The sequence below is a fragment of the Triticum dicoccoides genome, chromosome 6B (genome assembly GCF_002162155.2).
Source record: "Triticum dicoccoides isolate Atlit2015 ecotype Zavitan chromosome 6B, WEW_v2.0, whole genome shotgun sequence".
Taxonomy (NCBI): domain Eukaryota; kingdom Viridiplantae; phylum Streptophyta; class Magnoliopsida; order Poales; family Poaceae; genus Triticum; species Triticum dicoccoides.
The window spans coordinates 554,493,575-554,516,468 of record NC_041391.1 but is presented as its reverse complement, the minus strand read 5'-3'; the positions used below and the strand labels follow the sequence as shown (position 1 = coordinate 554,516,468).

At 43.0% G+C, this 22,894-nt stretch overlaps 1 protein-coding gene and 1 long non-coding RNA gene across 3 annotated transcripts; one reads left to right on the top strand and one right to left on the bottom strand.

Annotated features, from left to right (window-relative positions):
• The first annotated feature begins 2,787 nt into the window (after positions 1 to 2,787).
• On the top strand, positions 2,788 to 22,532 carry LOC119322203 (clustered mitochondria protein-like). 2 transcript variants are annotated; one of them, XM_037595701.1, is made up of 29 exons: positions 2,788 to 3,053; positions 3,286 to 3,527; positions 4,072 to 4,133; positions 4,709 to 4,898; positions 4,986 to 5,117; positions 5,290 to 5,440; positions 6,098 to 6,291; positions 6,384 to 6,485; positions 6,959 to 7,094; positions 7,166 to 7,294; positions 8,548 to 8,902; positions 9,250 to 9,354; positions 10,184 to 10,302; positions 12,040 to 12,148; positions 12,265 to 12,369; positions 16,213 to 16,347; positions 16,427 to 16,597; positions 16,679 to 16,765; positions 17,412 to 17,543; positions 17,648 to 17,755; positions 17,831 to 17,899; positions 18,133 to 18,291; positions 18,383 to 18,439; positions 18,509 to 18,549; positions 18,936 to 19,055; positions 19,387 to 19,696; positions 19,767 to 19,874; positions 20,645 to 20,710; positions 21,795 to 22,211. In XM_037595701.1, exons 2-29 carry the CDS (start codon positions 3,290 to 3,292, stop codon positions 22,209 to 22,211), a joined length of 4,107 nt encoding a protein of 1,368 aa, XP_037451598.1. In that variant the 5' UTR covers positions 2,788 to 3,053; positions 3,286 to 3,289. The 2 variants fall into 2 exon arrangements, with proteins under 2 accessions (XP_037451598.1, XP_037451597.1); XM_037595700.1 differs by having other exon boundaries at positions 2,894 to 3,053; positions 5,284 to 5,440; positions 21,795 to 22,532.
• On the bottom strand, positions 10,504 to 11,312 carry LOC119322204. The gene is made up of 2 exons (XR_005155462.1): positions 11,003 to 11,312; positions 10,504 to 10,724 (listed from the first exon to the last, which is right to left on the bottom strand). It is a non-coding gene; the product is annotated as an uncharacterized LOC119322204 (long non-coding RNA).
• Positions 22,533 to 22,894: the final 362 nt, after the last annotated feature.

Sequence of the window (22,894 nt, the reverse complement as noted above, 5' to 3'; positions counted from 1 at the left end):
CATGAAAATGGATTGAATCCATCCTTTACCTTTTATAAGCTAGTAAAAACACCGAAAGGCGTACTGCATGGTAGTAGTTTCACGAGTTCCCGACGAGACATGAATTACATGCGCATGTGAATCGAGGGACTTTACTGATGATGCCGTCGAAAATCCGGGGCACAATCCCTTTATTCATGAGACATGCCAATAGCAACGGCCTCCAGCTACGCTAAGCATGACATAATGAATATTGACTGGACCTTTCGGTTTTACAGTATGTGGTGGCAGTTCAGGCTCAGTCAAAGTTGTGAGAACATGACCCAACCGGCGTACCCATTCCAGTGCATGAAGACTTCGCTGTTAAGACAACTAGGCGTGGGAGGGGTATTCGAATGCGATAAAAAGAAAAATTCTTCTCAGGAAGCTCAGTTGGGGCACCTTGGGTGTGCGAGGTATACTAATCCTCAAACAAAATAATGGTTGCTTTGGAGGAAGATGCAAAGAAGGTATTGAACCTGTTTATAAGGCCGAAGTCCAATGACGAAGAAGGCTACTAATGGTGTCCTACATAGGGGGGGGTGCTAACCATGTCGCCCCCCATACATGGGTTGGGCCGAGGACCACCAAACTACCAACCGGTGGGCCACATTCATCAGACCCCATGAAGTAATCAAGATAGAATCCTCCGAAGACTTAGCGTATACTCCAAGGCATGATGCAATCTTCAAAATGTGTATCGCCAAATGTAATCGACCTATATGCAACCCTAGGTACCCCCGACATCTATATAAGCCGAGGGTTTATACCGTAGAGGCAAACTCATTCACATACGATCTTGAGGTAGTCAACCTACACTTTGTACCCCATTCACAATCAATACAACAAAGCAAGACGTAGGGTTTTATCTCTTCAAGAGGGTCTGAACCTGGGTAAACACTCTTACTATCGTGCTAAGGCTACCACCTCGGGAACCCCATGCCCGAGATCTGCCGGATTCGACTCCGTCACCTATGGTTACACATACATCAGCTACATCTGAGGATAAACATGACGAAGATTGCATTCGTGCCTTGGAGTATGCGTCAAGTCTTCAAAAGATTCCATCTTGATTCCACCTGAGGGCCTAACGAATGTGGCCCACTGGCTGGTCATTTTTGGGGGTCCTCGGCCCGTCCCACATCTTCTGGCCGACGTGGTTAGCACCCCCTTATCCAGGACACCATCACTCCATATAGCTCTGATCTCCGGGGTGTGTTGTAAGGCTAATAGTTGGATTTTGAGGGGAGCTATGCAAGCCACCACTTCTTCTAACCCCAGCCCTAACCACTAAATCTGGGATGTCCCCATTGTTGGCCATGAAAAGGCTCACTCCCTCTTGATTCCTCCAACCGAAACTACTCCCAACTCTCAGGATTCAAAGAGGAACCCTAGATCTACACTTACACATCCTCATAGTGGTGTTATATCCAAGTTGTTACTATTGGAGTTCAGGGGAACTCCTAGACAATTGGAGTCCTTTTGGAAGCTTCCTTCGATGGGAGGCTCTATAAGAATAGGGTGAGCCTTAATTGGCATTCGGGAAGCCCCACCCTCCCACCCCTCCAACGGAGATTAACACTCCCCAAGAGTGTAAACTTTGGGATACATCCTCATCTCCAACTTGGTTAATCTGTTCCACATTTCTTTACTCTGAGCCTGTGCCTGCTAGCTCTTTTTTATAGGGAAATCCATCATGGCACACTTTATTGATAATCAAAGCACAAATACTTCGTTTATGAGTACATGAAAAATTAAAGCTAGGAGGTTGATCTATCCATTTACAAGAATTCTCATCCTAGAAACACTTTCTAGCAAGTTTGTGTGCCACACCATTAGCTCCTTGAGGAACATGTAGAAACTCCACCTTCTCGACAGCTCCCACGATCCCCATACACCGAGCATAAATTGTTGCCGCTTGATCATATTGTTGTTGCCCCGAGCAAGCATCAGTTAAATCCGTGCTATCCAACCCCATAACGACATAATTACATGCACAATTAAGGGCTAGAGCAAGGCCATGCTGTATGGCTAGAGCCTTCATTGACGTAACAGTTGAAACATGTTGTACAAAAGAAGTGGAGGCGGCAAGAAAATTACCTAACAAGTCTCGAACAACGACTCCTACCCCTCCTTTACCAACCTTGGGATGATAAGATGCATCTACATTAACTTTCACCAAAACGGAGCAGGGTTTAGACCATGATACCTGCTGATTCCCGATCGGAAGTGGGCTGACTTTAAAAGAGTAATTTTTTTAATAGCCACCAATCATTTACTAACTGACAAAATACTTTTTCCACGAGTCGCTTGTCTCTGGAACCACCATAAGCACCAGCATGACGTCTTGATAACTTAATGTAGACCCAACTCAAGTAAATGTATCATAGGATTGTTGAGACCCGACAAAATACTTTTCAGCATCACTGTCACTAAAATGTGTCCATGCATGCTTAACTTTTCGCAACCATCCAAACGACCCTCAAAATTTACCATTTGAATCAATTGTCTGCATTGATTTGGTCAATTAATTGCTGATCATGGTACTCTGGCTGTCGGTTGATAAGTAAATTACGACACTCTTATTAGGTTGCTTAGAGCCGCCTAAACCCTTGCAAAAACCCTAACCAGCCCCGAGATCCCACTCCGGAGAGGCCCCCGACGCAGGGCATGCCGAAACTACCCCCGCACACCAGACCTCCCGAAATATCACCGCCGAGCCCGTACCCCCCTCCCGTGCGCAAGGAGTTAGAAAACTTGAAAGAGCCGTCTTACCCAGAGCCAGCCCCAGAGGCCAGAGGCCAGCAGCAGAGCGCCAGCGACCGCGGGGGATCAGGAGGGGCCGCTCGCCCGTATAAAAAGGAGCGGCCGGCGAACGCATCCGCCTCCCTCTCCCCCTTTTACCCAAACAGCCCCTCGCCTCCACAAGCCAATCGTCCCCGTCTCGCCCTCCGCCTCGCGCCGCCTCTCCTCTCCCCTCCCCTCCCCTCGGCGGTGCCGAGCCTTCCGCGGCGCCGCGGGCGGCAGGCAGGCAGGTGCGCGTCCTCCCGACTCCGCGTCCCATTCGCGCGCGCGCGCGCTTCGTCGGCGTGCCGAGGGTTTAGGGTTTTGATTCCGCTCCAGATCGGCGCGCCCCTGTGGCGCCTGGTCTGGACGGGTGGGGTTTAGCCGGGAGAATTGTCGTGTTTTCGGTGCGTTGCCGGCTGCGGCGGGTTTTTCTGACTGATGAGATTTGGCGGCGGCGGCGCTGCTTTTGGCTCGTTGCAGGAATATGGCGGGCAAGTCCAAGGGTGCGAGGAACAAGGCCAAGGCGCAGGCCGCAAGCCAGGAGGCCGTCTCGGTGGACCCGGTCGCTGATGTGGTGGAGGAGGCCAAGCCCGAGAACGGGGAAGTGACCGAGGCCCCTGCTGCTGAGGTCGCCCCTGCTGCTGAGACCGCTGCGGTGGTCGTGGAGAAGGAGGAGGGGGATGCGGCCGAGGCCGCACAGGCTGCAGAGAAGCCAGCTGAAGGTGAGGACAATCGCCTCTTTATGTTACATCGATAGTGTATTTATTCCATAAGACTGGGAAACGTGGTATTTGGCTCATAGGTTCATAAAGTCGTGACCTTTTTGGGAAATTAATGGTTGCAGATAAGAACATTAGGCGTTACAAGTATCCAACTTGCACAGGTTCTTTATTAGTGATAAAGTAATCTAGATCAAGGCTAGATTTTGTGGGTGCAATTTCCTAAGCTGAACGAATAACATGCTGCATGCTGCGTATTTAACTGTGTGCTTAATTTATTGATGCCAGACGATTGTAAAACTAGTGATACTGCCATACTGGATAGGCATAACTTGTCCCTAGAACTTACAGTTGGCTATGGTTGTATGCCTTCAGTTGCACTTGGCCGGTAGCATTGTATACAAGTTCATTCTAGTTAGCCTGTCATCAGCATCTGAATTTTTTCATTTCATGAACCGTGAGGACTATATGTGCTGCATTCTCTTAATTGTATTCTTTCTTTTGGACATTCGACTGTTCTAATAAGGAAATGTTGTGTGTCAAGCAGGAGAGCTTCATCTATACCCTGTTTCTGTTAAGACGCAATCAGGTGAAAAGCTGGAGCTGCAGGTAAGTGTAAAAAATTGTATTCTCTTTGGATTTTATACAGCCTCTTACCAGAACACATGGGATTTATATTTTAGAATTTAAGTGGTCAATTTTCTTTACTCTGACTGCTTATATGCACAACACTATTTTGATTGATGACTGTTCATATGAAAATGTTACCACTACTCTACTAGGCGGATTTATGTTCATAATATAACATTTTCATTTTCACACTTCCAGTTACTCCCTCCATCCATATATATAGGGCCTAATACATTTTTCAAGGTTGCTTTTGACCATTGATAAGATTAGTAATATATAAGATGTATGATATAAATGTTATATCATTAGAAACTCCTTTCACATGTGAATTTAACGATATGCTTTGCGTAAATATGCATGTCATATATTATTGTTCTAACCCGTGGTCAAATGTAACCTCGGAAAACTTTTTAGGCCCTATATATATGGATGGAGGGAGTGGTATTTTTACTTTCAAAGTGGCCTGTTTGAGGCCATGCTGTCAAAACCGTCATATAGTATTGGAAATAGGGACTAGTATTTTTTTAATTCATATTGTGCTATTGCATATACAGCTAAGCCCTGGAGATTCTGTCATTGATGTCAAACAATTCCTCTTGGACGCTCCTGAAACTTGCTTCTACACGTGCTATGATTTGATATTGCATACTAAAGATGGTTCAACACACCAGTTAGAGGACTACAATGAAATTTCTGAGATTGCAGATATAACTGCTGGTGGCTGTTCGTTGGAGATGGTTGCTGGTATGTATACAGACAGTTATGCAAATTATCCACTTGTTGTTGGTTTAACTATTTTATACGATGGGGCTGAAATAATGTTTCTTTCAGCAACATATGATGAGAGGTCTATTAGGTCGCATCTCCGCCGTGTCCGGGAATTGCTCTCTCTTTCTAGTCTTCATGTCTCACTATCGACATCCCTAGCTCTGCAGCAGGAGTCTGCACAGGCAAAAAATGCAGGTACTAATACCATGTGGAGATTCTTCCTTTGATGCCGTATGTTTACTGATAATGCTTTCTGTTAGTTGAGGCGTCACCTGCAATTTTACCAAGCAGTACTATGATTTGTGCACAAGTCTTAATTCAACCTGTCGTTGATGTAGATCTTATTTGCTTTCCCCTGTAGATGCAGGAAAAACTGCTCACCAGGAGCTTGATGGTTTGAATTTCATGGAGGATACTACTGTAGCTCTTACTAATTTGCTGGCATCTGCACCGGCAGAAATCAAATGTGTGGACAGCATAGTTTTTTCATCATTCAATCCTCCACCGAGTTATAGGAGGTAACTCTTATGATTGTGATTTACATCCTTGTCTCATTATTTTGGGATACCTTAGGAAGAACCATTGTTCCAAACATCAGCCCTCTGGATTCTCATATGATAGGCTGGTTAAGCTACATTGCTTTTGAAGCTGGGGTGACTGATCAAGTATGTTTGTATGTTAGAACTATGGGAATGGTCCACTTGAATTTGTCATTCAAAATGTGGCATTAGCATGGTGGTTTTCTAGTCATGCTAGTACTTTGCACACACTCCTCCAACAATTCAGGAGTCCTACATAGTGCTAGTGGCATGGTAGGGACTAGGGAGAATGGGGAAAACATGAGAGTTTAAGATCTTTCTGTAACTAAAAGTTGTATCATCTGTACCAGTTCCATCCCGTTAAAGTTCCACTGATGCGCTAAAAGGTATCATTCCTGCTGTCAATTCTTAATATTTACTGGCCTTGTCTCTCCACCTCCATCTTTGGTTGACTATATTCCTCCTATACTGGATTATATTGATTTGCATATGGGTTGTACTATTGAATCCTTTAGTTTGCTATTATCCATTGAGCTTTTATTCGAAGCATCATTTTCCTGTGTAATTTTCCCTCAGCGAGTATCTGTCTGTTAATATAACTGTCGAGGAACTAACAAGCACTGATGGTTTCCATAGGTTACATGGGGATCTCATCTATATTGATGTTGTGACATTAGAAGGAAGCAAACACTGCATCACAGGGAGCTCCAAATCTTTTTATGTGAATGCTAGCAATGGAAGTGTTCTGGATTCAAGACCTTTAAAACAATCTCACGAAGCCAGCACTTTAGTTGGCCTGCTACAAAAAATTAGCGCCAAGTTTAAGAAAGGTTTTGTGTTTATTCTAGAGTTTATTTGTCTAACTTTGCTGGCCCTCAGTATGTCATCTTTCTATAGTGACACTTGGACAATTTTTTTGAAGGCTTTCGTGAAATATTGGACCGCAAAGCATCGGCCCATCCTTTTGAGAACGTTCAGGCCTTGCTCCCAGTGACTTCTTGGTTGGGAGCTCACCCCGTGCCAGGTAACTTTCTCAGTATATTCTCCCATGCTTGCCATTTCTTCTATATCTTCAAAAAGTGATCAGGCTTGTCTAAGCCGAGGAAGTTCTCACCCTCATCCCTGTTTTAACTAGTCATAAAAGGGAGGTTAAAAAAACAAGTCATAAAAGGGACTATGTTAATTAACACACATGTTGATTAATAATTCTGGATGTTATCTTGTTTGCCATGGTGAATAATTAATAATTTTGGATGGCTCCATGTTGATTTATTCATCATCTTAGTATACTACTCCCTCCGTTCCTAAATATAAGTCTTTTTAGAGACTTTAACAAGAACTACATACGGATGTATATAGACATATTTTAGAGTGTAGATTCACTCATTTTTCTCCGTATGTAGTCCGCATTCAAATCTCTAAAAAGACTTACATTTAGGAACGGAGGGAGTATGTTGTATTGAACTTAACACACATCCACATTTCTATGTACAACAGAACATAGAAGGGATGCAGCCAGGGCTGAGGATTCTGTTGTGCTGTCATATGGTACCGAGTTGATTGGGATGCAGAGAGACTGGAATGAGGAATTGCAGTCATGCCGAGAGTTTCCTCATGCCAATCCTCAAGAAAGGTACTTATTTACCATTTCATGATCTTTGTTGCCTACAAGCTATGATGACATGTTATTTCTGGATATTTCAGGATATTGCGAGGCAGAGCACTCTATAAAGTGACATGCGATTTTGTTGATGCTGCTGTAAAAGGAGCAGTCGGTGTCATCAATAGATGTATACCTCCAATCAATCCAACTGATCCGGAATGTTTTCATATGTGAGTAAAGCTCAAATCTCACACTGTTTGCCAAATAACTCCCTCATGACTTCTGTTTCTCTTTTCTGATTTGAAGTCAGACTGCTTGATATCATGGTATAATGTGGTATTGAATGAATAAGGGTGGTATGGTTGTGTTAAGGGTATATGTGTGTATAGCTATCATGCTTCTTAATTATGATTTTAGAATCTGAAGCTCTTGGCACTTTGTTTGAACTTTGAAGTTAGCCAATAACGATAATGAGAACCTTGTTGCGTCAAAGGGTTTCTGTCCCCTCCCTTGCAAAAAAGGGTTTCTATCTGCTCAACTAATTCATGCTCCAATCATTCCCTCCAACCTTGACAAGAAAAACGGGTGTTTCATGGAGACTGATGACTCCAAGCTATACAAGAATCAAGTTTGTAAACTTGTCATCTATTTTACATTGACAAGAATCAAGTTTGGGGAAGTTGTCATCTACTTTGCATTGTTATTCAAGCATGTGAACAATGTTTGTATGTGATCCGTGCGGGGATTATCGAGTGCAAACCCATAGTTGGTTGAGGTCATATGACATGTGACCATTGGATGAAACTTGGTTGCATTTGGTTTCGTAAAAGCTGAGATTGTAGATTGCTGTGTGATCTGAGGGATTATTTGCAAAATGCTCATCTTGTGGTCCTCAAGGCCACTTAAATCTGTCATATCCAAGTTCACCGAATGGATCTTGTTGGGGCTTCTCATGATGTTGCCTAGTCACATGTTCAAAACAGCACCATTGATTAATATGCTCTGCTTAGAATATCCGCTTAGAATATCATGTAGGCACCTAGCGGATTTGAGTGTAAGCACTTGTAACTTGTCTTCCATTGCACATGTGGCAAACTAAGAATTAAGAATCAAGATTTGCGTTTACAGTAGTTACCTGAAGCTGGCTGTGTCAACAACCAGTCTGCTTCTTTTAGCTCGATGCACTGTACACATACTTTTTAGATTGTCAACTGACTTTTAACTGCTTAGTTTCGGATACCATCATCTCTGTTTGAGTGGCTTGACTGGTTGTGAATTGATTAGCTTCAGTTCCTTTTGGAGGTGCAACCAGTCTGCTTCTTTTAGCTCGATGCATTGTACACATACTTTTTAGATCGTCAGTTTCACTTTTAACTGCATAGTTTTCGATACCATCATCTCTGATTGAGTGGCTTGACTGGTTGTTGATTGATTAGCTTCAGTTTCTTTTGGAGATGCTTACATCTGCTCCTATACATTTCAGGTATGTCCACAACAATATTTTCTTCAGTTTTGCTGTTGACTCTGACTATGAGCAAATCTCAAAGGACCAAAAGCCAGATTGCCCAAATGGTTCTGGCAGAAGTACGCCAGTCCCCTCCCCAGTTTTGGGTGCCAAGGCAGATTCTGGTGTAGCACCAGATTCAAAAACTGAAGAGCCGAACAGTGTTTTGGAAGGACCTACAGAGGCACAGATAGCAGACAGTGAGCAGGCGACCTATGCTTCTGCTAATAATGACTTGAAAGGAACGAAATCTTACCAAGAAGCTGATATTTCTGGGCTTTACAATCTTGCCATGGCAATAATTGATTACAGAGGTCACAGGGTTGTAGCCCAGGTATGTGCAAGAAACAGTTATTGATTTATGGTATTTGTTGACACTTTCCTGCTTACATCATGATCTTCTGCTATACCACTGAGTTCCATTTTTTTTCGCACACCTGAAGTGCTGTCGGTTCTTATAAGGTTATTAGTACTTGAATTATATTTGCTGGATTAGTAGATGCCCTGAAAAGGTGATTCAATGTAGAAGATGCATATTATATGAAGATTTTCATAATTATATTTTGTATTTTTTCCACATATATCCATGTTTGAGCCACCTTATCATTTCCTTTGTAATTCTTTGCGATGCAAAGGCTTACTTATATGAATGTAATTTGTACTATTGTACTGGATTTGTAGAGTATCATACCTGGTATTCTTCAAGGAGACAAGTCTGACTCCCTTCTGTATGGTTCTGTTGATAATGGCAAGAAGATATCTTGGAACGAGTCATTCCATGCAAAGGTCAGCCATCATCTTTTGTCGTATTTGCATATTATTGTTCCACATGATTGGACGGTTTTATATGTTGTATTACGGCCAAACTTCTTATGTCTGGTGACTATTCGTCGTTTGTCACGACCTCCATACGTCTTTCCAGTTCAGACAGGAATTCAGTTGTGCTGTGCTGCTGTCAGTTGGTTGTTCAAATATGCTGGTTGACGTGTCATGGTAGTTATCGTTTAGATGCTTAACTAACTAACGGTAGGAGGCATAAGAAGTATGGAGGTTGACGTGTCATGGTTTGTTGTTCTTGTCTGAGGCTCAGTTCTTAATATGGCTAGCTGAAACACTATTTCCATCGTTTTGTGTTCCACTTTTCTACTAATTCGCCTGTCATGCTGGTTGTTATGTTAGTTAATGTTTAGTTGCTTAACATAATAAGTAACAGTAGGAGGATTACTGGTTTGTTCTTGTTTGGGCTCAGTTCTTAATATGGCTAGGGGCTAGCTGAAACACTATATGCATTGTTTTGTTCAACTAATTCACCTGGCTTGCTGGTTGCCTGATTCACTTTTCACAATGATGTACGGCTTTGTCTGACTGGTGCACAATTGATTATCTGTTCAAGTGCACTTTTTGTAACGTCAGCGGTTTGGCTAAGTTCTGCGCACTTGATTTTCGTCTAAAATGCCAGTGTAAAAATTACATATGCAAGCTTTGAAAGATTCAGCTATTACACATGATACCTGAAGTATTTGTGGAAGGGAGCAATATTTGTTTCCTAATTTGGATATTCTTATTTCATGACGATATCTTTGTTTGACATCTAAAGTAAGATCTGCTCTGTTAGGTAGTTGAGGCTGCAAAGCGACTCCATGTGAAGGAGCATGTGGTTTTGGATGGTTCTGGCAATCCTGTAAAATTAGCTGCTACAGTTGAATGCAAGGGAATTGTTGGTAGTGATGACAGGTAATTCTTATTTTGAGGTTAAACATTGGTTCTTTTACTAGTTTTCATTGATAAATTAAATGCCTTATTTTGTACTCGCAAACTAAAAAGCACGGACACGGGGACGGAAAGACGGGGATACGGATACGGGGATACGGGATACGGCATTTTCCAAAAACAGCCATTCGGGGATACGGCAAGTATATATAAAATAAAATAAAAATATGCCATGTAATATAGAGTTAAGACAGAAAATTAAAGAGAAATAGATCAAAATAAAGAATAGACTAGAGTACTGCCCCATTTGGTGTCTCTTTTATCAAGTGCTTGATCGATCCTCATCCCCCCATCTCATTGCAAGTTGCATCTTGCAAAACACATCAAACACAAATTGGCTACCAGCTGTGGCGCTCCCAGATGCCATGCCACTTGCTAGTTGCTACCTATCAACAAGTGTGCAGCAACACAAGCTGTTAAATTCAGAAATAGGCAGTAGCACTAGCAGGCTAGCAGCAGCAGCATCAGCCCAAGCAGCACAAGCGAGCAGCAACAGCATAACAAACAGCAGCAGCACAAGCAGAGAGGTAGCAACAACAAGTCAACAACAAGCTAGCAAGCATCCAGACCCAGTAGCTTAATCCCTTAATAATGGAACAAAATCTGAATCTGAAGAATAAAAGAGGAAGAGGTTGAAGAATGGAGAAGCTGCTGGGTTACCTACAGGCTACAGCTGCGAGGAGCTGAGGAGGCGAGGAGAGAGAGAGACTGCTGCTGCTGGTGCTGGATGGAGGAGTCGCCGGCGCCGGCGGCGGCGAGTCCAGGTGGTGGGAACTTCGATCCAGAAGGTGGTGGCTCCTTCTGTTCGAGCTGGGAGGCAGGGAGCAGCTCGTATGGAGACCCTGCAAAATAGGGTTACATATTGGGCCGTGGCTGGGCCGGGGGTGTGTTTTTGGGCCAGGCCGTATCCCTAACGTGTCCCCGCGTATCCCGGCGTATCCCAGTCGTTTTTTCTTTTTTTTTAATTCAAATTTCGGGGATACTCCAAAATTCGCGTATCCCGCTGTATCCCGCCGTATCCCCGTATCCCGCCGTATCAGGACGGCAGTTCGGCGATTCCTGGCGTGTCCGTGCTTTTTAGCTCGCAAAGTTAGTACAAAGTTGGGTCATCTATTTTGGAACTGAGGGAGTAGTTTCTTAAAGGTTCTTTGTTAGCTAGATCGGTTAATTAGAAACATTATCAAAATGTAAAAAACCCAATAGGGGTGCATTCTGGTGAGGTGTGAACCTGATACCACATGCGTGAACTGTCAAAAGATCTCCAACGTTGTTTTCCTGAGGATTGGCTCTTTTAAGAAAGAATAACAGATTTCACCCTGGGATTTACCTCTTTGACCACACTACTCCTGAGATAAAAGGGTCACTCAACAGCTTAAGCTTATAAAAACTGGTCATAATAGTAATAATTCCCAAGGGTGGTTTTGCCTAATTGTGCCAGTTCACAAGGTTGTGGTGCTAATTTGCCCCTTTATAGATTTTTTCTTTTGGAATTGTTGAACATGTAAATATCCTATTAGCGAGTGTATTTTTGATCTGATCCACTTTGCATAGCTTAAACTGTCTGAAATCTATTATCTGTTTGTCTTGCTTTTATCTCGTGACACATCACTTCCGTGTTATCTTTGCTCCAACAGTTAAGGGTGTTCATGTGGTCCTGTAGTTTTGTTTCATGCTGTTGTTTTTGACTTTTCCCCACTGTAGGCATTATATTTTGGATCTGATGAGAGTGACTCCACGAGATTCTAACTACATTGGACTGCAGCACCGTTTCTGTGTGTTGAGACCCGAACTTGTAGCCTCATTTGTTGAGGTCAGCTGATGGCATATCTTTGGTTTTGTAGTAAAAAAAGAAAGATCTTATGTTTCACTAATGCATGATTTGTTTCATGGCTAATTCTAACTATCTAATTTTATTGAATTGGGTAGGCTGAATCTATAAAGAAATCCCCTACGCAGAAAGTTCCGGATGTTCCCACAGAATCAAATGGGCAAGAAGAATCTGATGACATTGCCAGTGCTTCTGATGCTACGGTTCGTGCAGAAATTATTGTCACTGCATTTTCTACACTTGTTTAGGGAAGATTAGCATACACTTTTTACGTCAATAATAAAAAATGAGTACAAAAGGGCACATAAGAAATAATGAAATATAATGATGATCCAAATGAAATGTGTAATAAGAACCCAAAGGAGATTTTCTGATGCAGGACTGAAAGAATAGAATCAGACTCTCTTCCTCCGAATTGAGCCAATTAGCTTGCATTTTTAATCAGTAACTGGAGATTAGGTCTTTGTTCTGTTGCTCTACAACAACAACAACAACAACAAAGCCTTTAGTCCCAAACAAGTTGGGGTAGGCTAGAGGTGAAACCCATAAGATCTCGCAACCAACTCATGGCTCTGGCACATGGATAGCAAGCTTCCACGCACCCCTGTCCATAGCTAGCTCTTTGTCGATACTCCAATCCTTCAGGTCTCTCTTAACGGACTCCTCCCATGTCAAAATCGGTCGACCCCGCCCTCTCTTGACATTCTCCGCACGTTTTAGCCGTCCGCTATGCACTGGAGCTTCTGGAGGCCTGCGCTGAATATGCCCAAACCATCTCAAACGATGTTGGACAAGCTTCTCCTCAATTGGTGCTACCCCAACTCTATCTCGTATATCATCATTCCGGACTCGATCCTTCCTCGTGTGGCCACACATCCATCTCAACATACGCATCTCCGCCACACCTAACTGTTGAACATGTCGCCTTTTAGTCGGCCAACACTCCGCGCCATACAACATTGCGGGTCGAACCGCCGTCCTGTAGAACTTGCCTTTTAGCTTTTGTGGCACTCTCTTGTCACAGAGAATGCTAGAAGCTTGGCGCCACTTCATCCATCCGGCTTTGATTCGATGGTTCACATCTTCATCAATACCCTCATCCTCCTGCAACATTGACCCCAAATACCGAAAGGTGTCCTTCCGAGGTACCACCTGGCCATCAAGGCTAACCTCCTCCTCCTCACAGCTAGTAGTATTGAAACCGCACATCATGTACTCGGTTTTAGTTCTACTAAGCCTAAACCCTTTCGATTCCAAGGTTTGTCTCCATGACTCTAACTTCCTATTTACCCCCGTCCGACTATCGTCAACTAGCACCACATCATCCGCAAAGAGCATACACCATGGGATATCTCCTTGTATACCCCTTGTGACCTCACCCATCACCAATGCAAAAAGATAAGGGCTCAAAGCTGACCCCTGATGCAGTCCTATCTTAATCGGGAAGTCAGCGGTGTCGACATCACTTGTTCGAACACTTGTCACAACATTATTGTACATGTCCTTGATGAGGGTAATGTACTTTGCTGGGACTTTGTGTTTCTCCAAGGCCCACCACATGACATTCCGCGGTATCTTATCATAGGCCTTCTCCAAGTCAATGAACACCATATGCAAGTCCTTCTTATGCTCCCTATATCTCTCCATAAGTTGTCGTACCAAGAAAATGGCTTCCATGGTCGACCTCCCAGGCATGAAACCAAACTGATTTTTGGTCACGCTTGTCATTCTTCTTAAGCGGTGCTCAATGACTCTCTCCCATAGCTTCATTGTATGGCTCATCAGCTTAATTCCACGGTAATTAGTACAACTCTGAACATCCCCCTTGTTCTTGAAGATTGGTACTAATATACTCCGTCTCCATTCTTCTGGCATCTTGTTTGCCCGAAAAATGAGGTTGAAAAGCTTGGTTAGCCATACTATCGCTATGTCCCCGAGACCTTTCCACACCTCAATGGGGATACAATCAGGGCCCATCGCCTTGCCTTCTTTCATCCTTTTTAAAGCCTCCTTCACCTCAGACTCCTGGATGCGCCGCACAAAACGCATGCTGGTCTCATCAAAGGAGTCATTCAGTTCAATGGTAGAACTCTCATTCTCCCCATTGAACAGCTTGTCGAAGTACTCCCGCCATCTATGCTTAATCTCTTCGTCCTTCACCAAGAGTTGGCCTGCTCCGTCCTTGATGCATTTGACTTGGCCAATATCCCTCGTCTTCCTCTCCCGGATCTTAGCCATCTTATAGATGTCCCTTTCACCTTCCTTCGTGCCTAACCGTTGGTAGAGGTCCTCATATGCCCGACCCCTTGCTTCACCAACAGCTCGCTTTGCGGCCTTCTTCGCCATCTTGTACTTCTCTATGTTGTCTGCACTCCTATCCAGGTATAGGCGTTTGAAGCAATCTTTCTTCTCTTTAAGCGCCTTCTGGACATCATCGTTCCACCAGCAGGTATCCTTATCTCCGCTTCTCCTTCCCCTGGACACTCCAAACTCCTCCGAGGCCACCTTACGAATGCAAGTCGCCATCTTCATCCACACATTGTCCGCATCCCCTCCTTCCTCCCAAGGGCCCTCCTTAAATACCCTCTCCTTGAACACCTGAGCTACCTCCCCCTTGAGCTTCCACCACTTCGTTCTAGCGACCTTGGCACGCTTATCCCGCTGGACACGAATCCGAAAGCGGAAGTCAGCAACCACCAGCTTATGCTGGGGTACAACACTCTCCCCAGGTATCACCTTACAGTCTAGGCACGCACGCCTATCTTCTCTTCTCGAGAGGATGAAATCAATCTGGCTAGAGTGTTGGCCACTACTAAAAGTCACCAGATGTGATTCTCTCTTTCTAAAGAGGGTGTTAGCTACAATCATGTTGTAGGCTAGAGCAAAGCTTAAGACATCTTCTCCTTCTTGATTCCTGATGCCATAGCCAAAGCCCCCATGCACCCCTTCAAAACCTGTGTTAGATGTACCCACGTGGCCATTGAGGTCTCCTCCTATGAAGAGCTTCTCACCAATCGGTACACTCCTAACCATGTCTTCCAAGCCTTCCCAGAACTCCCTCTTGGTGTTCTCATTGTGGCCTACTTGCGGGGCATATGCGCTGATAACATTGAGAACCAAGTCCTCAGCTACCAGCTTGACCAGGATAATCCGGTCCCCACGTCTCCTGACGTCTACCACTCCATACTTGAGGCTCTTGTTGATCAAGATGCCTACGCCATTTCTGTTTGCAGCCGTCCCCGTGTACCACAGCTTGAAGCCGGTATCCTCCACCTCCTTCGCCTTCTGTCCTCTCCATTTGGTTTCTTGGACGCAAAGGATATCAACACCTCTCCTCACTGCTGCATCAACTAGCTCCCGAAGCTTCCCTGTCAGAGACCCTACGTTCCAGCTACTTAAGCGAATCCTCCTAGGCTCGGCTAGCTTCCTTACCCTTCGCACTCGTCGAGTCAAATGCGAAGACCCTTGCTCATTTTCCACTACATCCGGGCGCCGATGTAGCGCGCCACTAAGGATGCGACGACCCGATCCTCGCTCACTTGCCACCGTATTCGGATCAAGATACGGCGCGCCACTTGGGGGGTGACGGCCCGGCCCTTGCCCATTTTCCACCACACCCGGGTTCCGATGTGGCGCGTCGCTGAGAGGGTTACGCCCCAACGAAAATCTATTGGGTTTCATCTCCATAAGAGTGGCTGACTTTTTACGTTGGCTCGCCAAGCCTATCACAACCCTCCTCCTTTACCCGGGCTTGGGACCGGCTATGTTGAGACAACATAGGCGGAGTTGTCTTTGTTCTGTTGCTCTGGAACAGAAAAAATGTTGAAACTGCATTTAAGTAGCATTGCAGTTGCCTGATCAAGAGCCTTCCCTCTTCAGTGACTCGAGGCAAATTACTTTGGCCATTCCATTTTACATACAAAGATTGAGAACTTGGATGACCTTTTGCACTTATCCATTAAAAGGGCCTAAATTTAAATAGAAATAATATGATATTGTTGCTTGTATGGTCGCTAGAATCTGATTGCCGATAGCTGATATTTCAGGCTGTTTCTGCGGAGGAACATGACAAGTCTGATGAAAGCCCTGCTTCTACACCTGCCGAAAGTAACGACTCGACTGCTGAAATTCTTTTCAATCCAAATGTATTTACGGAGTACAAGCTTGCTGGCAGTCCTGAGGTGAGTTTAATAAGTAATAACTACCCTTTGTTTTGGTGCTGTTGCACCTTTAAAAGATTTTGCTCTTCAATGTTCTTAGGAGATTGAAGCCGATGAAGCTTTGGTTAAAAAGGTTGGTTCGTATCTGCTAGATACGGTGATCCCGAAGTTTGTTCAGGATCTTTGCTCTCTTGATGTCTCCCCTATGGATGGTCAAACTTTAACTGATGTGCTGCATAGCAATGGGATAAATGTTAGGTATCTGGGCAAAGTAAGTCTCTTTGGACTGATACAGCTGAATGTGAAAACATTGCTTTGCATTTTTATGTTCCTAAAATAATCCATTTCTCAGGTTGCAGGCATGATCAAGCATTTGCCACATTTGTGGGACTTATTTTCGGCTGAGATAATTGTTAGGTCTGCAAAGCATGTTGTCAAGGTGCTGTTCCTGTCCTGTTTATGCTAGATGTAGCTGTTTATTTGTGACATCAAACAGTTCAAAACATTAGAGATATTTTCCTCTATTGTAGCTGTTATGTCCCCCAAGCATTTTCAATGCGGTTCATCTGTCCTTTTACAACTGTGGCTGGCTATTTCTTGTCTTTTTACCATGAGCTGCCTATTTCTTGTCTTTTTACCATGAGCTGCCTATTTCTTGTCTTTTTACCATGAGCTGCCAATTGTAAAGTGAATAATATTTAAAGTGTGAGTTGACTTTTGCTATGGAAGTGAATGCCCGTAAAAGAAAGTAGTAGTGAACAAGACAACTTTTACTTGCACTGCTATGAATGGGCATCTTCACTTCTGGAGCACAATTTAGTACTCCCTCCGACCCAAAATAAGTACAACACTTGTTTTGATACGGAGGTAGTATTAAGTTATTGCAAGACGCATACTGTTGTGTTATCCACACTGTGGGTTAGTTTACATCACATAATTATGCTATAAGATGATGATCAGTCGCATGTAATTCTGTCTGTCATAGAAATCTCAAAATCACAGCTTTTTAATTTGCTGCTATGTTCAACTCATTTACGGTGTTAGAATATTATTTATTTAACCATCATGCGCTCTTGCTACTCCAGGACATACTGAGGCAAAGCCCGGACCATAATATTGCACCTGCTGTTGCTCATTTCTTGAATTGTTTTTTTGGCAAAGTTTTGGCTGCTTCAACAAAAGGTAGTACTGGCAGCCCGCAGTCTAAAACCCAGAAGGTATGCTTTCCTGTGACGTTGCTATGCACTGTGGAACTTTATCTTGAGTTTAGTTTATTTTTGTTTAACCTTCTGCTGGTATAAAAACTGTATTCAATGGCCAGAAATCAAGTCAATCAGTTTCTTCAAAAAAGGGTCAATCTGCACATTCCCAGCTAACTTCTGACGGGGTTTGGTCTGACATTAAGGAGTTCGCGAATCATAAATACCAGGTATGGGCAGTTATTATTTCTTCACGTTTTCAGTTTTTTATCGAACACCATGACTAATGGGCTTCATTTATTTAGTTTGAAGCGCCGGATGATGTGAGGGTTGGGGCTAAAAGAGTTGCAGTTCTCCGCAATCTTTGCCAAAAGGTTAGCTATGTTCAGACTTACATGATAATTAATTTGTTGGATGATGCTTGGTTTGGTCTTTGACAAAGAGATTTTTTTTTTATGTTATGAGCTTCTGTTGCTCTTTTCGGCACTTACTTCTTTACAAAATGTTGGCCCGCTTTCAGAATCATGTTCCACGTAGTATATAGTGCCTGTCAAAATTATGGCGCCATCTAATTTGTTTGACATACCAAATATTCTTCATTTAATAGGTCGGAATAACAATTGCTGCTCGCAAATACGATCTGCATTCTACTACTCCATTCCAACCTTCAGATATCTTGAATCTCCAACCAGTTGTTAAGCACTCAGTTCCTACCTGTACTGATGCAAGGAAGCTTATGGAAGCTGGGAAAATCCGGATGGCTGAGGTATATATTTCCTATACTGTCTTGTTTCTGACCTGTACCTGGTTAATATTTCAATATATGAAATTTGCAAATTCTTGTTCATGCATTTCAGGGAACTCTAAATGAGGCGTATGCACTATTTTCTGAAGCTTTTTCTCTACTTCAACAGGTAAAATAAATCTTAGCATGAGAATCCTTTGAACTTCTGTTATTTACCCTTGATCATTGCTTATTGCAGATCAATGGTCCCATGCACAAGGATGCTGCGAACTGTTGCCGGTAACACACACACACACACTTACACATGATTTATTTTATTAGTATTTTCTTTTATTAGGACATCCGTATGTTGAGATCCTAAACCTCCTTGAACATAATTTTCAGAGTTGTGTTGATCATGCTTACTGCAATTTTACAGTTTGAAATGTTTCTTAGATAAATCAGTACGAGAAACATTATTAAGAATATATTGCAATATCACATGTTTGACTGCAAACACGCAAGTTACCATGAAGATGAGTAGATGAGAAAGAAGATTTCCTATGAAACAATATTCCTGATTGAAATAACTTATCTTTGTTACTGTGAACGTATTAACAATTTCTTTTTGCAAATAAACTTCTATTGAAATCCTTCTGTTCTTTATTTGGTTTATTTTGCCAAAGGTACCTTGCTATGGTTTTGTACCATGCCGGCGACACAGCAGGAGCAATTGTGCAGCAACATAGAGAGCTTATCATAAATGAGCGATGCCTTGGTCTAGACCATCCTGATACAGCCCACAGGCATGTACTTTGATTTGGTTTTGTGCTTATTATTACTTATTAGTTGCCATAAATGAACCTATTTATCAATTTGAAATAAAAAATTGCGAAGCAGGAGTGGAAGCTCAATTCCTTGGTTAAAAGGCATTAGCTTTTTGAAAATGTAACTTTGTACGTTACATTTATGAGTTGTCTACTTTTTTCTAGCGGTGATGTTTCCTTTGTTCGCAAAGTTGAAATTTGTTGAGCTGTGTTCAGGTTGTTAGTACAGGAAAATTGTCTCTTTGATATCAGCATACGACAACCAATCTGATGTTAATCTTCTTTTAATCATTTGTTTCCTTATTTTCAGCTATGGTAACATGGCTTTGTTCTATCATGGGCTCAATCAAACCGAACTTGCGCTGCGACACATGTCCCGGACACTGCTGTTGCTGAGTTTAGCATCTGGTCCTGATCATCCAGATGTTGCAGCTACTCTTATAAATGTGGCGATGATGTACCAGGATGCGAGCAATATGAGTACTGCTCTTAGGTATCTTCAAGAAGCACTTAAGAAGAATGAGCGCCTTTTAGGCCCAGGTCATATTCAAACAGCAGTTTGCTATCATGCTCTCGCCATTGCATTCAGCTGTATGGGTGCATACAAGCTCTCAGTTCAGGTTAGTTCTGATAAAAAATTGGCAGAATAATTTTTTACACATTTGACTGACTTTTTGATTTTGGTGGCAGCATGAAACCAAGACACATGATATACTGGTCAAACAGTTAGGGAGTGATGATTCACGAACAAAAGATTCAGAAAATTGGTTGAACACATTTAAGGGGCGAGAACAGCAGGTATGTGCTGAAAAGTCAGTTCCCATTGTTTGCTTCACTCTTGGTTCAGGGATTCTTGCACATTCCCAAAGTAGAAACATTTTTTGCATTGCAACATATTCCCCCCATGTTAATAGAGGTCGGGGTAGACCAAACGTGACATGGGAGGAGTCCGTAAAGAGAAATCTGAAGGACTGAAATATCACCGAAGAACTAGCCATGGACAGGGGTGTGTGGAAGCTAGCTATCCATGTGCCAGAACCATGAGTTGGTTGCGAGATCTAATGGGTTTCAGCTCTAGCCCACCCCACCTTGGTTGGGACTAAAGGATTTGTTGTTGTTGCAACATACTCCCTCCGTTCCAAATTTAAGTGTTGTGGAACTAAAACCACGAGACTTATTTTGGAACGGAGGGAGTATTTCTGTAGTAAAGAGAGATCTGAAGGACTGAAATATCACCGAAGAACTAGCCATGGAGGGGGCGTGTGGAAGCTAGCTATCCATGTGCCAGAACCATGAGTTGGTTGCGAGATCTTATGGGTTTCAGCTCTAGCCCACCCCACCTTGTTTGGGACTAAAGATTTGTTGTTGTTGTTGTTGCAACATACTCCCTCCGTCCCAAAATAAGTGTTGTGGAACTAAAACCACGAGAATTATTTTGGAACGGAGGGAGTATTTCTATAGTAAACTTGGGAAAGTTTGGCTCCATCTCTACTTTGCATAGTTTGCTTCCTTTGCGTGCTGAACCTAGTTGTATTATCAATGGGAGATCAAGTTAATTTCTTGTGCAGGTTATTGCGCAGAAGCAAAAAGGCCAGACAACTGCCCCCTCTGCTAACGCTGTTGAATTCTTGAAGGTAAGCTTATTAGGTGCAACATGCAAGTCCTGCTACTACACTCTTCGAATTCCATTTTATTTGAATAGCACCACAGCAAAATGCTAGGGACCGAATTATAGGTAGTTTCGAAGCGGATGGTTTGGATTGCCCAACCTTCTATGAGATTATTATTTTTATTTGTTTGGTCTCAGGATGTTAGCTTCATATGGAAGCTGGCAACACTAAAATCTTGCACTCTGAGCTTTAAATTTTTCCTAGATGGGCAGCTGGGGCTCTATATGCATTCCCCACCACTCTGTCATTTTAAAACCGAACCAAAAATGAACCGAACTGAACTAATTTTATGCTTTTTATGGTTTCTTGTTTCAACTTTCCATTCCGTTCTGAATTTTGGTTTTTATGGATACCAAAAAACCGAAAGGTTAGTTGAATAAACCAGGACAGACCCAGTGCATAGAAGCTCCCACACAAGGTGGGGTCTGGGGAGGGATTATATTTCTTGAGGCGAACAACCATAAAAGTAGTCATTGTACAGCAGCCGTATTCCCTGCTAAGCACGTCTATTTTGCTAGTAACGTAGTCATTTTTCTCTTAAAAAATGCTAACCAGGTACATAACCATCAAGGCATGAATTATAGTTATATACCTTTTTTAATAAAAAATCATATGTTTTGTGTCATAAATTTGTTATTATTATGTCATTTTCTATTTCGTGTCAACTTTTGTCATTATGGTATATATCAAAATAATTTGGTATATACCAAAACAGAACCGTATCTTAATTTCATACCATATTTACCGAAGTATTAATACTGTACAAACTGGAAAACCGTATAAACTGAACCATGTAAACCGAATGCATAAGAGTTTTTCCCTATTCTTAGCAGATAGATGCTCTCCCAACCTCTAAAAATCTATCGAAACATTTCCATAGCATCATAAGACGTGTACTGTTGGACATAGATTACCGTTTGATCCACCTTTTTCCCTGCCAATATTGCTACTTTTTTTTTGTTTTGCCTTTTCTTTCAAGTCAATACCCTACCTTTGTACTGCATGCCTAGTTGGTGATGGTAACAAATCCTTGCGTTTGATCTGGCAGGCTCATCCTGGATTGTTCCAAGCAATGAAGGCAGCTGCGATCCAATCTGGTGGTGATGGACCAGCAAATGTCAACAGAGTAAGGGGAGGCGATGAGCGCGCTGCCAAGGCGGCCGCAGAAGCCCGAAAAACGGCCATTGCCAGGGGTGTTAATCTGCGCAACGGGCCTGCTGCGAGTGTTTCTGACATCAATCAAATTCTCAACCTCATCAACTCTGCTGCTTCCGCGTCTGCTGCTTCTTCCGGCAATGCTCAGTCAACCGAATCTGAAGTGCCGCAGTCCAACGGTCCTGCCATGAATGGCGCAAAGGAGGCCAAGGATACAAGTCGGCCGTCCGCCAAGGCTGACGGTCAAGCTCCAGTAGGATTAGGTGCGTCGTTGGAGCTGAAGAAGCAGAAGTCCAAGCAGAAGGCATAGACGCGTCGTTGGAGCTGAAGAAGCAGAAGTCCAAGCAGAAGGCATAGACAGGAATCTGCAATGGTTGTTTTCTCCTTGCAATTTTGGACCTCTAGGGTGATCATTTTTTGGCCCATAGGATTGTCACGTCCACATAGTGGCAGAGTAATTTTATTTATGGTGGGGTGGGGGTTCGTAGAATGAGTGCAATAATAATAAGAGGATGGGGTGAAGACAAATTCTTGTGAAGATAAAAAGCCTTCCATATCTAATTTCTGTAAACTGGCTACACCAATTTGTTTGGCACACAGAAATTAACAAGCTGAAGGTTTTATTGAGCCATAGCAAAGCTTAATATCTTTGCTTTTTCTTATTCTTTTTTTTTACTTCTGTGCCTTAGAAAATGCATCCAATTACTCAATCAGTCCCTTCAGGTCATTTGTAGCCACTATGTACGTGCATGCCAACAAAAGACGCCCTTAAGCAAGCTACGTTAGTACCACATTCCTTTGATACAAAATGCCATGTGTAAGAGAAAAGCAAAAAAGAAAAAAGGAATCTCCACTCCTTAGAAAAATCCTCAATCTATAGATGCTTTAGTGCCAGGCACCCAATCCGTAGCTGAGGACGAACTCAACTCATAAGTTTTTTTTGAACCAAGCACCTGTTGTAGAAAAGAAAAAAGAAACTAGCAGAGGCTGGAA

Excerpts from the sequence above, each read along its gene's own strand:
- LOC119322203 (XM_037595700.1), top strand. The coding sequence starts at position 3,290 with ATGGCGGGCAAGTCCAAGGGTGCGAGGAACAAGGCCAAGGCGCAGGCC. Across the intron at positions 12,370-16,212 it reads CCAGTGCTTCTGATGCTACG|GCTGTTTCTGCGGAGGAACA; the intron begins GTTCGTGCAGAA and ends CTGATATTTCAG. Across the intron at positions 16,348-16,426 it reads AGCTTGCTGGCAGTCCTGAG|GAGATTGAAGCCGATGAAGC; the intron begins GTGAGTTTAATA and ends CAATGTTCTTAG.